The sequence below is a fragment of the Oncorhynchus mykiss genome, chromosome 23, assembly GCF_057628025.1.
Source record: "Oncorhynchus mykiss isolate SJ-2025 chromosome 23, ASM5762802v1, whole genome shotgun sequence".
NCBI lineage: Eukaryota > Metazoa > Chordata > Actinopteri > Salmoniformes > Salmonidae > Oncorhynchus > Oncorhynchus mykiss.
In genome coordinates this window covers 23,494,612-23,507,075 of record NC_143044.1, presented here as the reverse complement: position 1 = coordinate 23,507,075, position 12,464 = coordinate 23,494,612, and the positions used below count along the sequence as shown (strand labels likewise).

Genomic DNA, 12,464 nt, shown 5'->3' with positions numbered 1-12,464 from the left:
ATGTTCTATCTTGATAACATATGAATCCACTAAAACTCTGTGTTCTTCTTCTGCCATAAATCAGACTTTAGTTTGTTAAATGTAGATCACTTGCTACATGGAAACGGTAAAGCAACATTGCCCTGAACCAGAGAAGAAGATGCACTTTGCCTCAACAATAATTTTTACAGTCCATGGCAGAAATCATCAACTACACTGAACAAAAATATAAACCCAACATGTAAAGTCTTGGTGCCGTGTTTCATGAGCTGAAATAAAAGATCCCAGAAATGTGCAGTTTTGTCACACAACACAATGCCACAGATGTCTCACTTGACATATTGACTCTATTATGTGTGGGAATACTTTAGAACAGATTTCCAAACTTAAAATCACTTGGAGCTGATTTGCTGATGTTTTTACAGTCTTTTGTGCCCCCCCCCCCCCCCCCCCTATTTTTATATATACTTTGGGGGGCCCAATAAAATCACCTGCGGGCCGCCAGTTGGCGAACCATGGTCTGTATGGCCTCAACCTACATCAAATAACTTCTTATTTTTTTTATATAATATTTTTCTTTCTAAACACGTGTGGTGGCTGTCATATCCGGTCTGCTTGTGTTGTTGTTTTTCCTGCCTGGCGGAGGGAGTGGGGATGTACTGACGGCTGGGAGGAAGAGAGGAGCGACAAGAAAGCCTTGGGAAGAGATAAGATAGAAAGGGAAAAGGTCCTGGGTTCCACCGTCCGTCAGGTTAGGCATCAACCATCTACAGATTGCAACACCGTCTGACCAGTCACTAAACCAGGGGTGAAATGTCGTCGTCTACCAGTCGTCAGCTTAGCGAAAGCAGGGCCATTCCAACCAGGACGGTGTTGATCAACGATAGAACGCAGCTACCTCATGATTATTGCACCACCCCTGGAGGCACTTTATTTTCAACTACTCCGGGAGGTAAAATCAACCCGAACCGATAAATTGTACCTTATACTGATATGATGTGTGTTTCAGCAACTGTCGCCATTTCGCTATGCACTATCGTGCATTGTGGCCTACAGTAGCTAGCATGTCAAGGCATCCCCAAGCGTTCAAAAACAAAGGTTTGCCCGTCACCTTTGGCAATGTGATTGGTTGGTGTTAAACGCAATGATTCTGAGTCATGGTGGCTACATTTGTAACAGTGCAATATGTTATTTATTACAGTGCCTTCAGAAAGTATTCAATCACCTTGCCTTTTTCAAATACAATTGTTACAAGGTGAGATTAAAATGGATTTCAATGTCATTTTTCATCAACGATCCACACAAAATACTCAGTTAAAGTGGAATTCAATTTCGAATATAAAAAAATAACTATATATACATATTATAATGAAAAATAAAACACTAATATATATTAATTACATAAGATTTCAACCCCCTGAGTCAAAACATGTTAGAATCACCTTAGGCACCGATTTATAGCTGTGAGTCTTTCGGGGTAAGTCTCTAAGAGCTTTACACAACCGGATTGTAAAATATTTGCAAATTCTTCAAGCTCTGTCAAGTTGGTTTGATGATCATCGCTAGACAGCCATTTGTATGTCTTGCCATGGATTTTTAAGCCGATTTAAGTCCAAAACCTTAACTAGGCCACTCAGGAACATACAATGTCATCTTGGTAAGAAACTCCAGTGTATATTTGGCCTTGTGTTTTAAGTTATTATCCTGCTGAAAGGTGAATTTGTCTCCCAGTGTTTGTTGGAAAGCACACTGAAACAGGTTTTCCTCTAGGATTTTGCCTGTGCTTAGCTCTATTCCATTTATTTTTATCATTAAAAAAACTCCCTAGTCCTTGTCGATGACATTCACACCCATAACATGATGCAGCCACCACCATGCTTGAAAATATGAAGTGGTACTCAGTGACGTATTGGATTTGCCCCAAACATAACGCTTTTTATTCAAGTTAATTTCTTTGCCACCTTTTTTTGCAGTTTTACTTTAGTGCCTTATTACAAACAGGAAGCGTGTTTTGGAATTTTTAAAATTCTGTACAAGCTTCCTTCTTTTCACTCTGTCATTTAGGTTATTATTGTAGAGTAACTACAATGTTGTTGATCCATCCTCAGTTTTCTCCTATCACAACCATTAAACTCTTACTGTTTAAAAGTCACCACTGGTGAAATCCCTGAGCTTGTTCTTTCCTCTCCGGCAACTGAGTTAGGAAGGACGCCTGTATCTTTGTCATGACTGCCTGTATTGATACACTATCCAAAGTGGAATTAATAACTTCGTCATGCTCAAAGTGATAGTCTATGTTTGCAACAACAGTAAAAATATTCACCTATCTACCAATAGGTGCCTTTTGCAAGGCATTGGAAAAAAAACCTGGTCTTTGTGGTTGAAATGCTTGACTCAGGACCTTTTTACATTTTTAGTCATTTAGCAGATGCTGTTATCCAGAGCGACTTACAGTGCATTCATCTTAAGACAGCTAAGTGGGAGAATCTCAGTGATAGTAAGTAAAATGTTCCTCAATAAAGTAGCTATCAGCAAAGTCAGCGCTAGTAAGGGGGAAAAGAGTCAAGTGCAATCGATAGTTCACAAAAGCTTCTTTTTTTTTTTTACCTTACAGAAAATGTCATGTGTGGGGTACAGAAATTAGGTAGTCATTCAAAAATCATGCTAAACACTATTATTTCACACAGAGTGAGTCCATGCAACTTAATATGGGACTTGTTAAGGACGTGTTTACTCCTGAACTTATTTAGGCTTGCCATAACAAAGAGTACTTATTGACTCACAACATTTCATTGTTTATTAATTAGTAAAAAATTCTTACAACATATTTCCACTTTGACATTATGGGGTCTTGTATGTAGGCCAGTGACACAAAATCTCATTTGAATCCATTTTAAATTCAGACTGTAACACGCGGAAGGCCAGCGAGGACAAATTCATTTAAAAAATTGTTCCCTCGTTATGTCGATCACAATGCATTTATCTTATGATCACTACATAACAAAAGTTGTTTTGTCGAGATCACAAGATAATCAAAAGTACCACGCATCATCCATTAATTTGTTCAGATGCAAAATAACAACTTCATCAAGGAGCCCTATGGCTTTGTTGAGTGCAATGTGGGGCATTTGAGCCCTGAATGATACCTGACAGGCAGCACTGCCCCCAAGACCATGGTCAATCGCATGCAAGGAACTACAGAGCTAACCTGGCTAGTATTGTGAGCTAGCTAGATAGTCTTGATACAGTGGGGCAAAAAAGTATTTAGTCAGCCAATAAATTCATTAAAAATCCTACAATGTGATTTTCTGGATTTTTTTCTCATTTTGTCTGTCATAGTTGAAGTGTACCTATGATGAAAATTACAGGTCTCTCATCTTTTTAAGTGGGAGAACTTGTACAATTGGTGGCTGACTAAATACTTTTTTGCCCCACTGTAGCTAGCTTGTTATCTATGCTAGTTGTTAGCTTGCATAACTGTTATGTGTATAATTATAAGGGATGCTTCATGTTTGTGGGTAATATTTACACTGGGTGAGCTCCATTCCTGACAGGCTTATCCGATTAAATTTCAGCCAGGAAGCTGCCTTATAGGCTGTTTTTATAGGCAAGGCTTATTGTAGATTAGCTGTGAAAGTGCTTTATAGCCATATGCATATCTGATCCAGGGGGTGAGCTCTATTCCTGGCATGCTGATCAGATACAATAGCTGATGTCAGGATACTGTCTTGTAGGCTGTTTCATGTGTAAGGCTCCTTGCAGACAGCCTACTAGGTAGCATCCTGACTTATCAGCCTCTGAGGCTTCTAATGAATCTTATCAGCCTGTCAGGAATAGAGAGCACCCAGTCTTGATCATTTAGATAATGCATCCTGACTGCTAATCTGCCTGCAAGGAGCTTTACATATAAAACAGCCTACAAGGTAGAATCCTGACTTATCAGCCTCTGAGGCTGCTATTGAATCTTATCATCCTGTCAGAAATGGAGCTCACCCACTCTGTACATTTTAAATATTATCTATGAAACATGAAGTGTCCCGTACAATTCTAAACATATCTGTTATGAAAGCTAACAACCAGCTAATAACACGCTAGCAACCAGGCTAACTAGCTAGCTTGCTCACAAGACTAGCCAAGTTAGCTGCATTGTTGCTTCCATGCGGTTGGCTGTGGTCTTGGGGGTGGCATACAGCCTGGGAGACAGGGCTGCCTGTTAGGCATCGTTTAGGGCTTAATTGCCCCATGAAGGCTTAAATGCCCCATGAGCTCTTGGCTCAAGATAAGGGACATTTAGCTTGTTAACATTCTAACTTATAAACTGATAATGAGCGCCAAACACAAATGAAAGCATGATGTTAGGATGAAATGTACCATCCCTTAGTGTAGCAATCAGTAAAAACATGCGCTGATCCATCATGGGCTCTGCCTCCTCAGCCATACTGTCAATCTATCATCAATGCGTCTATTCCTATTTATAGAGTTAATCTTGTGATCTTGACAAAAACAACTTTTGTAATGTCTTGATCATGAGATAAATAAGTTGGGATCTCAACATAACGGGGGTATTTAAAAAAAAAATAAAAAATCATATGATCTCTCTGGACTTCCGTAGTAACACAACAAAATTAAATGAAAATGAAAACGTGAAGGGGTGTGAATACTCTCTGAAGGCACTGTAGGTAGTTACAATGTATTCATATATTCATACATGTATGGCTGGTTTGAGGAAGTATCTGAATTTCATTTCCTAGACAGTGCTTTTGCATTTAAATAAATATTGCACTTTTATTGAAATAATGTTTATAGAAAGCTAAGGCCTCTGCTTTTTGTTTACAGCTTTTTCTTTGACGATACTGTAAACAATTATCCCAGCATCTGATGTAGGTGCCTAGACCATGTTGTACATGACACGCCATCTTTTGATTAAAATGGGTATTTACAGTAAATATGTAACGAACTAAACAGGTTTATGCTATTCCCATTTCGATTCACAGATTAGTGAATTGGTGCATCATTTTGTTCGTTTGCTGCCACCATTGTAATGATGACATTTGCAAAACAAGAAAACAGATGAATCGATGCAATATAATCAGCGTGTTATTATCGACATGATGGTTTACCAGTTCTTTAAAGCAGGTTTGTAATATATCTGTTGTTACTGCATTTCTATACATTCGATGGTTGTAACTAATATGTCAAAGATGTTATTAAATAATCATTCTCCTCTATCATAGGGACCAGGATCATCTACGACCGTAAGTTCCTATTGGACCGGCGTAACTCCCCCATCGCCCAGACCCCCCCGGCCCACCTGCCCATCATCCCCGGGGTGACCAGCCTCAACGTCCTGACCGAGAACAGAAGGAACGAGGCCAACAACCACATCAAACCCCACAACAGTCATGGCAAGACAGCCACCGGTCAGTGGGTGCCATATCCTCTGACTACTGTTGTCATGCCATACAACATGCTCTCTCTCTGTAGTCCATGTCAACCATGTTTTATCATGGAACCCCTGAGTCAAATTAGTAATAACAAAGGTATTACACCCCTTGCTTTAGAGTACAGATGACATTGTATTTGTGTTCTTGTGTTTTAAAGGTGAGGATGCTCAGTTTGAGATGGACATCTGACCTCACCTGAGGAACCACACCGGAACAACAGAAGAAGAAACAAACCTGGTTCCTGTGCTGTGTGCCAGTGGCTTGGCTTGTAGAAACCAATGTTGTGAGCTCTCACATCACTCACAGCAGCCATCTTCTTTCGCTCTCTGTCTCGCCGTCACTGGGTGTGATGTATGTAAACCACGCAGATAAACTATACCATGTAATACGTTAACTGTACGGCCAACTTGGCCCCATACTGTGGCTCTGTTTCAATGTCCATGCTAGCATACCACTTAGAATGAAGCAATGTATTTGACATGCATCCTAAGTGGTATGGTAGTGTGGATATTGGAATGTAGCCTGCATGTGTTGTTGCCAACTCATCTATCGTTGTCAAGCCATAGTTTGGCATGACAATGAAACAACACAAAGAGGAGTTGGCTACAATACAAACTGACTGGGCTACCAGGCTATGGCTAACCCTGAGACCTAGCGGAAGACTCTGCAGGTCTATTTGAATAGGTCTCAGGGTTACCAACTGCCGTATATGTATTGTATGTACTTCAGCCACACAACAAGGAAAAGGGTCTAACGGTAACCAGAGATATTCTTAACCATTAACAAAATGTAGACGCCCAAGTCAATGCAGTAATCTAAACTGACCACTCTGTATTTCTTGTATGTGTCCTTAATACCAGAGCACACTGTAAACAAAGCCGTCTTTACTGCTTTAAGACATTTTATAATGGGGCCTAAGAAACTGTACAACATCTACTACTTGTACTACTTTGTAGAGCAAAGTACTGGCCTTAGATTGATATTACGTATCCTTTTCAGAACCTTTTGTCATTGTTTGGGTAAAATGTTCATAAAAAAACAAAATACTGGATATGCTCTTACCTGCCTGTTTTGTAGTCCGTTAGTTACCAGCAATTAAACTCACAAGGGATGATGTGACTGATTAAATTCTGATTAGCTGAGAATTTCATCATCATTCCATGCCTTGAATATCTATCCATCACCAATACAAGCCTGACTTTATGTTGCGTTTTGGGTCTATCTGGTAAAGGATTTTATGAAGATTTACCATTTGGAAAACTTTGGCTTTCCGTTTGTGGTGATGGTTTGATAGATTTGCAAAATGAAAGGAGGAAATGAATTTATACATTATTTCAGGCTATTCTAAATGTTATACATAATCCGATAATGACTAAATACATTTGAATTAGCTACATGAATGGTTTGTATTTTGTCGCAAAAGAGATTTGAAACTACAAACCTAACTGCTGTTCTAATTTGAATTAACTTCATTTTTTCGAGAAATTTCAATGCCAGTGGACACTGTTACAGCAAGATCAATAAAGTTCCTTATGATGAGGATTATGCTGTTCTGCCTGTTTTGTCTGTACACATGGTTTCACAATGGTTGTGATCACATTGATAACAAAAGTACACGAATGTCCAACAAATTTGTCTTCTGCTTTATCCCATTCCCAACCCCTCCAAAAGACAGAGATAAACACAGAGAGGAATATCCATGCATCCAGTTGCTTTGAGCAGGTGTTGGAGATTAGAGTGGACACAGTATGTCCAATAAAAAGAAAAGAAAGACTCCACATACTGCAATCTATTTTCCCAGGTGTGTTCAATGTCACGCTTGGGGACACTGCATACATTGAAGAGTCTTCCTTTTCTTTTTTAATCACAGTCACAGAGATAATCTTCTCTTTAGATCCTTTTTCTGAGAAAAAAACAAGGTAGTCAGTGATCTTCTAGTCGGAGCTCTAGAGATAGTGTTTCCGACTATTCCAATTTGTATGATCCCAGTCGGAGCTCGTTTTCCCCCGGAGTTTTCATTTGTCTTGAATGCACTGCAGCATAGAAAAGCCTCAAGGCTTCAGTCATAACGGTAAAAAAAAAATTAAAAAAAGAGTTACAGGGGGCAGTTTAATCACGTCCGAATCATCCTCTGGAAAAACAGACATGCTTGGGTTTGTCGCGTTCGAAACGACTGGGAACTCGGAAATCTCCGACTTCAGTGTGTTGAAGACAACTGGGAACTTGAAAAAAATGTTGCTCCGACGAAGAAAAATAATTTTGAACGGTCATCCAACTCGGAATAGTCGGCAACTCTTGCCTCTTTCTAGAGCTCTGACTTTCCGGTTTGAAGATCACTGGCGTCATGATTTTACCTCATTTTTTTAGTTCCCAGTTGTCTTGAAAACACCAATAATTAAATAACGGACATTTTAATAGTAATACAAGTCCTCTGCAAATATGACACCATACGGGTAGTAGTTCCCCAGCCCTAGGGTCAGTTATTGAATAGCCCTGGTGTAGGATTTGTTTTGACCACTAGGTGGTGTGCAATGTTAAGTGTTTCAAGTACAGCAACAACTTTTGGTCATGTAGTGTATGTGGACACATGCTCGTCGAACATCTCAGTCCAAAATAATGGGCATTAATATGGAGTTGGTCCCTCCTTTGCTGCTATAACAGCCTCCACTCTTCTGGAAAAGGCTTTCCACTAGATGTTGGAACATTGCTGCGGGGACTTGCTTCCATTCAGCCACAAGAGCATTAATGAAGTCGGACACTGATGTTGGGCGATTAGGCCTGGCTTGCGTTCAGCTTTCCAATTCATCCCAAAGGTGTTTGATGGGGTTAAGTTAGGGCTCTGTGCATGCCAGTCAAGTTCTTCCGCACCGATCTCAACAAATCAATACTGTATATACCTCGCTTTGTGCACGGTGGCATTGTCATGCTGAAACAGGAAAGAGCCTTCTCCAAACTGTTGCCACAAAGTTGGAAGCACAGAATCGTCTAGAATGTCATGCTGTAGCATTAAGATTCACCATCACTGGAACTAAGGGGCGTAGCCCAAACCATGAAAAACAGCCCCAGATCATTATTCCTCCTCCACCAATTAGGCCTGGCTCGCAGTCTGGCTAGCGTTCTCCTGGCATCCGCCAAACCCAAATTTGTCTGTTGGACTGCCAAATGTTGAAGCGTGATTCATCACTCCAGAGAACGCGTTTTCACTGGTCCAGAGTCCAATGGCAGTAAGGCCTGAGGAGGTGTTGTATTTTTCAGTAATAAGGCCCAAGGGGGTGGTGGTATATGGCCAATATACCAAGGCTAAGGGCTGTTCTTAGACATTACGCAACACGTAGTGCCTGGATACAGCCCTTAGCCGCTATTATACGCTGGTTACCAACGTAGTTAGAGCAGTAAAAATACATGTTTTGTCAATCAGCATTCAGTGCTCGAACCACACAGTTTATAATAGGCATTATAAACTGGGTGGTTAGAGCCTTGAATGCTGATTGTCTGACAGCCATGGTATATCAGACCATATACCACAGGTATGACACCCAAAAATGTTTTACTCTTCTAATTACATTGGTAGCCAGTTTATAATATCATTAAGGCCTCTCGGGTGTTAGTTGCATACGGCCAATATACCACGTCTAAGGGCTGTTCTTAGGCACGACCACACCCCCCCATGCCTTGTTGCTTAATTCTAAACTGGGTGGTTCAAGCCCTGAACGCTAACTGGCTGACATTCGTGGTACATCAGATTGTATACCACAGGTTTGACAAAACATGTATTTTTACTGCTCTATTTATGCTGGTAACCAGTTTATATTAGCAATAAGGTACCTTGGAGGTTTGTGGTATATGGCCAATATACCACGACTAAGGGCTGTATCGTGTCTAAGAACAGCCCTTAGCCATTATATATTGTCCATATACCACACCCCCTTGGGTCTTATTGCTTAAATAAATCACCCCTGATGATGCGTTCATAACCAAGTGGGAAGGTGGTATTTACCACATACTGTACTACTGGAAAAAATCAACTTGAACACCCTTCCAACTTGTAATTGCTAGTGGGAAACTCATAGATTCTTGATCTCTGACTTCTCCCGCATGCTGTCCTCTGACGTCACCTCCTAAGGAGGTTATATGTAACAGCAAAACATTATTTATAAAAAGCTATCTATAAATATGGTCACGGTATCAGTATAATCATGTCTGAACCATTATCTTCCTTCATTTTCAGCTGTTATTTTACCCAAAAGCTTCTCGTTGTTTTTGAGTTGTGTTAAAATATGTTATTCATTGTTATTTTAAATGGTTAGTAACCATTTTATAAAAGCAATAAGGCATTTGTGTTATAGAGTCTGTGTTATATTTTGAATTTAGTCACAGGCAGGGGCGCAACTTTGGTTTTAGAAGTGGGGGGGACATCATTTTTTAAATATATTTTTATCCAGCAGGATAAACACTCCAAACAGTTTACCCGACTGCTCGGAGAAGTCTGCATGGTCCTAAAGCAAACCGTTGCCTCGTTTTGTATCACATTCCAATGATAAAACTGTGGGGGACAAAAATGCAATTTCAGAATGTGGGGGGGACATGTCTCCCCCTTTCCCAGTGAAAGTTGTGCCCCTGGTCACAGGTAAATAGTTTGACTGGCCCTCTGCCTCGTGTTGGGTTGAACAACACCATTTACCTGTGACTATATCATGATATAGCATGGCCTCTTGAGCCTTATTGCTTGATTAGCCTAATGTAGCTCAGATCTGTCTTATTCTTATCCAAAAGGACGGAGGCCATTTTGATTGAATGTTTGAAGACAGGAAGTTATGAAAGGAAGTCTTGTTTTAGAAGAGAGCCTCAAAATTGTGGTGTTGAATTTCCTAATTACTGTAGGCTAGTTCAGGTCAGCCTGACCTGAGAAGGTCATTTTAATTGATGTTTGATGACAGGAAGTTACAAATGTTTTAATTGTATCTTTCCACTGAGGTGTTCTTCTTGTTTTACATCCTCTGACAATAACAACATGATGATCAACGCGTGGGTATGGGTGTGTCTACGTAAAACCTGAAGGTCATTGAGTAATTCAGAAACTGACCTTTTCTGATTCATCATTAGACCCGACATGGGGAGGGCCTCCCGGGTGGCGCAGTGGTTAAGGGCGCTGTACTGCAGCGCCAGCTGTGCCATCAGAGTCCCTGGGTTCGTGCCCAGGCTCTGTCGTAACTGGCCGCGACCGGGAGGTCCGTGGGGCGACGTACAATTGGCCTAGCGTCGTCCGGGTTAGGGAGGGCTTGGTCGGTAGGGATGTCCTTGTCTCATCGCGCACCAGCGACTCCTGTGGCGGGCCGGGAGCAGTGCGCGCTAACCAAGGTTGCCGACACATTGGTGCGGCTGGCTTCCGGGTTGGATGCGCGCTGTGTTAAGAAGCAGTGTGGCTGGTTGGGTTGTGTATCGGAGGACGCATGACATTCAGCCTTCGTCTCTCCTGAGCCCGTACGGGAGTTGTAGCGATGAGACAAGTGCGTACGGCCCAGTACATCACTGTAGGACCTGGCGGTGTCCTGCCTACTACCACGAAATTGGGGAGAAAAAGGGGTAAAACTTTTAAATGTCTTTTAAATGTTTTCTTTTTTTAAATTGCCTCACATCTGCTTGTCCCTTCATCTTCCCCATTTTCCCCTGGCTACCTGTGTTCTCTGTTTGTCTGTTCAACAAGCGTTTTTTTTGTCTCAGCTCCTGCTTTTTCTAGTCTCTCTTTTTCTCGCCCTCCTGGTTTTGACCCTTGCCTGTCCTGACTCTGAGACCGCCTGCCTGCACCCTGTACCTTTGCCCCTACTCTGGATTACCGACCTCTGCCTGACCTGACCCTGAGCCTGCCCGCCGTCCTGTACCTTTGCCTCACTACCCTGGATTATCGACCCCTGCCTGACTTGACCTGTCGTTTACCTGCTCCTGTTGCTGTAATACACATTGTTAGCACAGTCTGCATTTGGGTCTTATCTGAAACGGGATAACTACAGTATGGAGACAGGATTAGTATACAACAAAGTACATCAGTACTCTGAAGCCTAGATGTCAGCATCTGTGTCAGGCACTGGCTTTGCTAGTGCCAGTCTTTAAGTAGTTTTTCCACAGGCCTATGTACTGCCGGCAACCAGAAAACTGATGGTTTCAGATACCAGGTAGCCTATACCATCTCCTGCAGTTGTGCCCTTAAAAAAGGTGCTTACCAGTGGAAGACCCCTAAACTAGCTCCAGGGGAACATCCAAATGCTTACTTACAGGCCCCTAACCAACAATGCAGTTTAAAAAAATATGAATAAGAATAAAAAATAAATTAACAAATCATTAAAGAGCAGCAGCAAAATAAGAAGAGCGAGACTATAAACAGGGGGTACCGGTACAGAGTCAATGTGCGGGGATACCGGTTAGTCGAGGTAATTGAGTTAATATGTACATGTAGGTAGAGGTATTAAAGTGACGATGCATAGATGTTTTATGTAACCTTTATTTAACCAGGCAAGTCAATTAAGAACAAATTGTTATTTACAACGACGGCCTACCCCGGCCAAACCCGGACATTGCTGGGCCAATTGTGCACCGCCCTATGGGACTCCCAATCACAACCGGATGTGATGCAGCCTGGATCCGAACCAAGTACTGTAGTGACACCTCTTGTACTGAGATGCACTGTCTTAGACCACTGTGCCTCTCGTTAGCCCACTGCGCCTCTCATTAGCCCACTGCGCCACACGGGAGCCCAAGATAATAACAGAGAGTAAAAGCGGCATGAAAGACGGGGTGGGGAGGTGGGCAATGAAATAGTCTAGGTAGCCATTTGATTAGAAGTTCAGGAGTCTTATGGCTTGGGGGTAGAAGCTGTTTAGAAGCCTCTTGGACCTAGCCTTGGTGCTCCGGGACTGCTTGCCGTGCGGTAGCAGAGAGAACAGTCTATGACTTGGGTGGCTGGAGTCATTGACAACTTTTAGGGCCTTCCTCTGACACCGCCAGGTATATAGGTCCTGTACAGTGATGTACTGGGCCGTACGCACT

General features: G+C 41.8%; 1 protein-coding gene across 1 annotated transcript; it reads left to right on the top strand.

Annotated features, from left to right (window-relative positions):
* Positions 1-439: 439 nt before the first annotated feature.
* Positions 440-6,965, top strand: LOC110502608 (eukaryotic translation initiation factor 4E-binding protein 2). The gene is made up of 3 exons (XM_021580782.3): positions 440-931; positions 5,214-5,399; positions 5,581-6,965. The coding sequence occupies exons 1-3, from the start codon at positions 793-795 to the stop codon at positions 5,610-5,612; spliced, it is 357 nt and encodes a 118-aa protein (XP_021436457.1). The 5' UTR covers positions 440-792; the 3' UTR covers positions 5,613-6,965.
* The last annotated feature ends 5,499 nt before the right edge of the window (positions 6,966-12,464 follow it).

Excerpts from the sequence above, each read along its gene's own strand:
- LOC110502608 (XM_021580782.3), top strand. The coding sequence starts at position 793 with ATGTCGTCGTCTACCAGTCGTCAGCTTAGCGAAAGCAGGGCCATTCCA. Across the intron at positions 932-5,213 it reads ATTTTCAACTACTCCGGGAG|GGACCAGGATCATCTACGAC; the intron begins GTAAAATCAACC and ends CCTCTATCATAG. Across the intron at positions 5,400-5,580 it reads TCATGGCAAGACAGCCACCG|GTGAGGATGCTCAGTTTGAG; the intron begins GTCAGTGGGTGC and ends TGTGTTTTAAAG.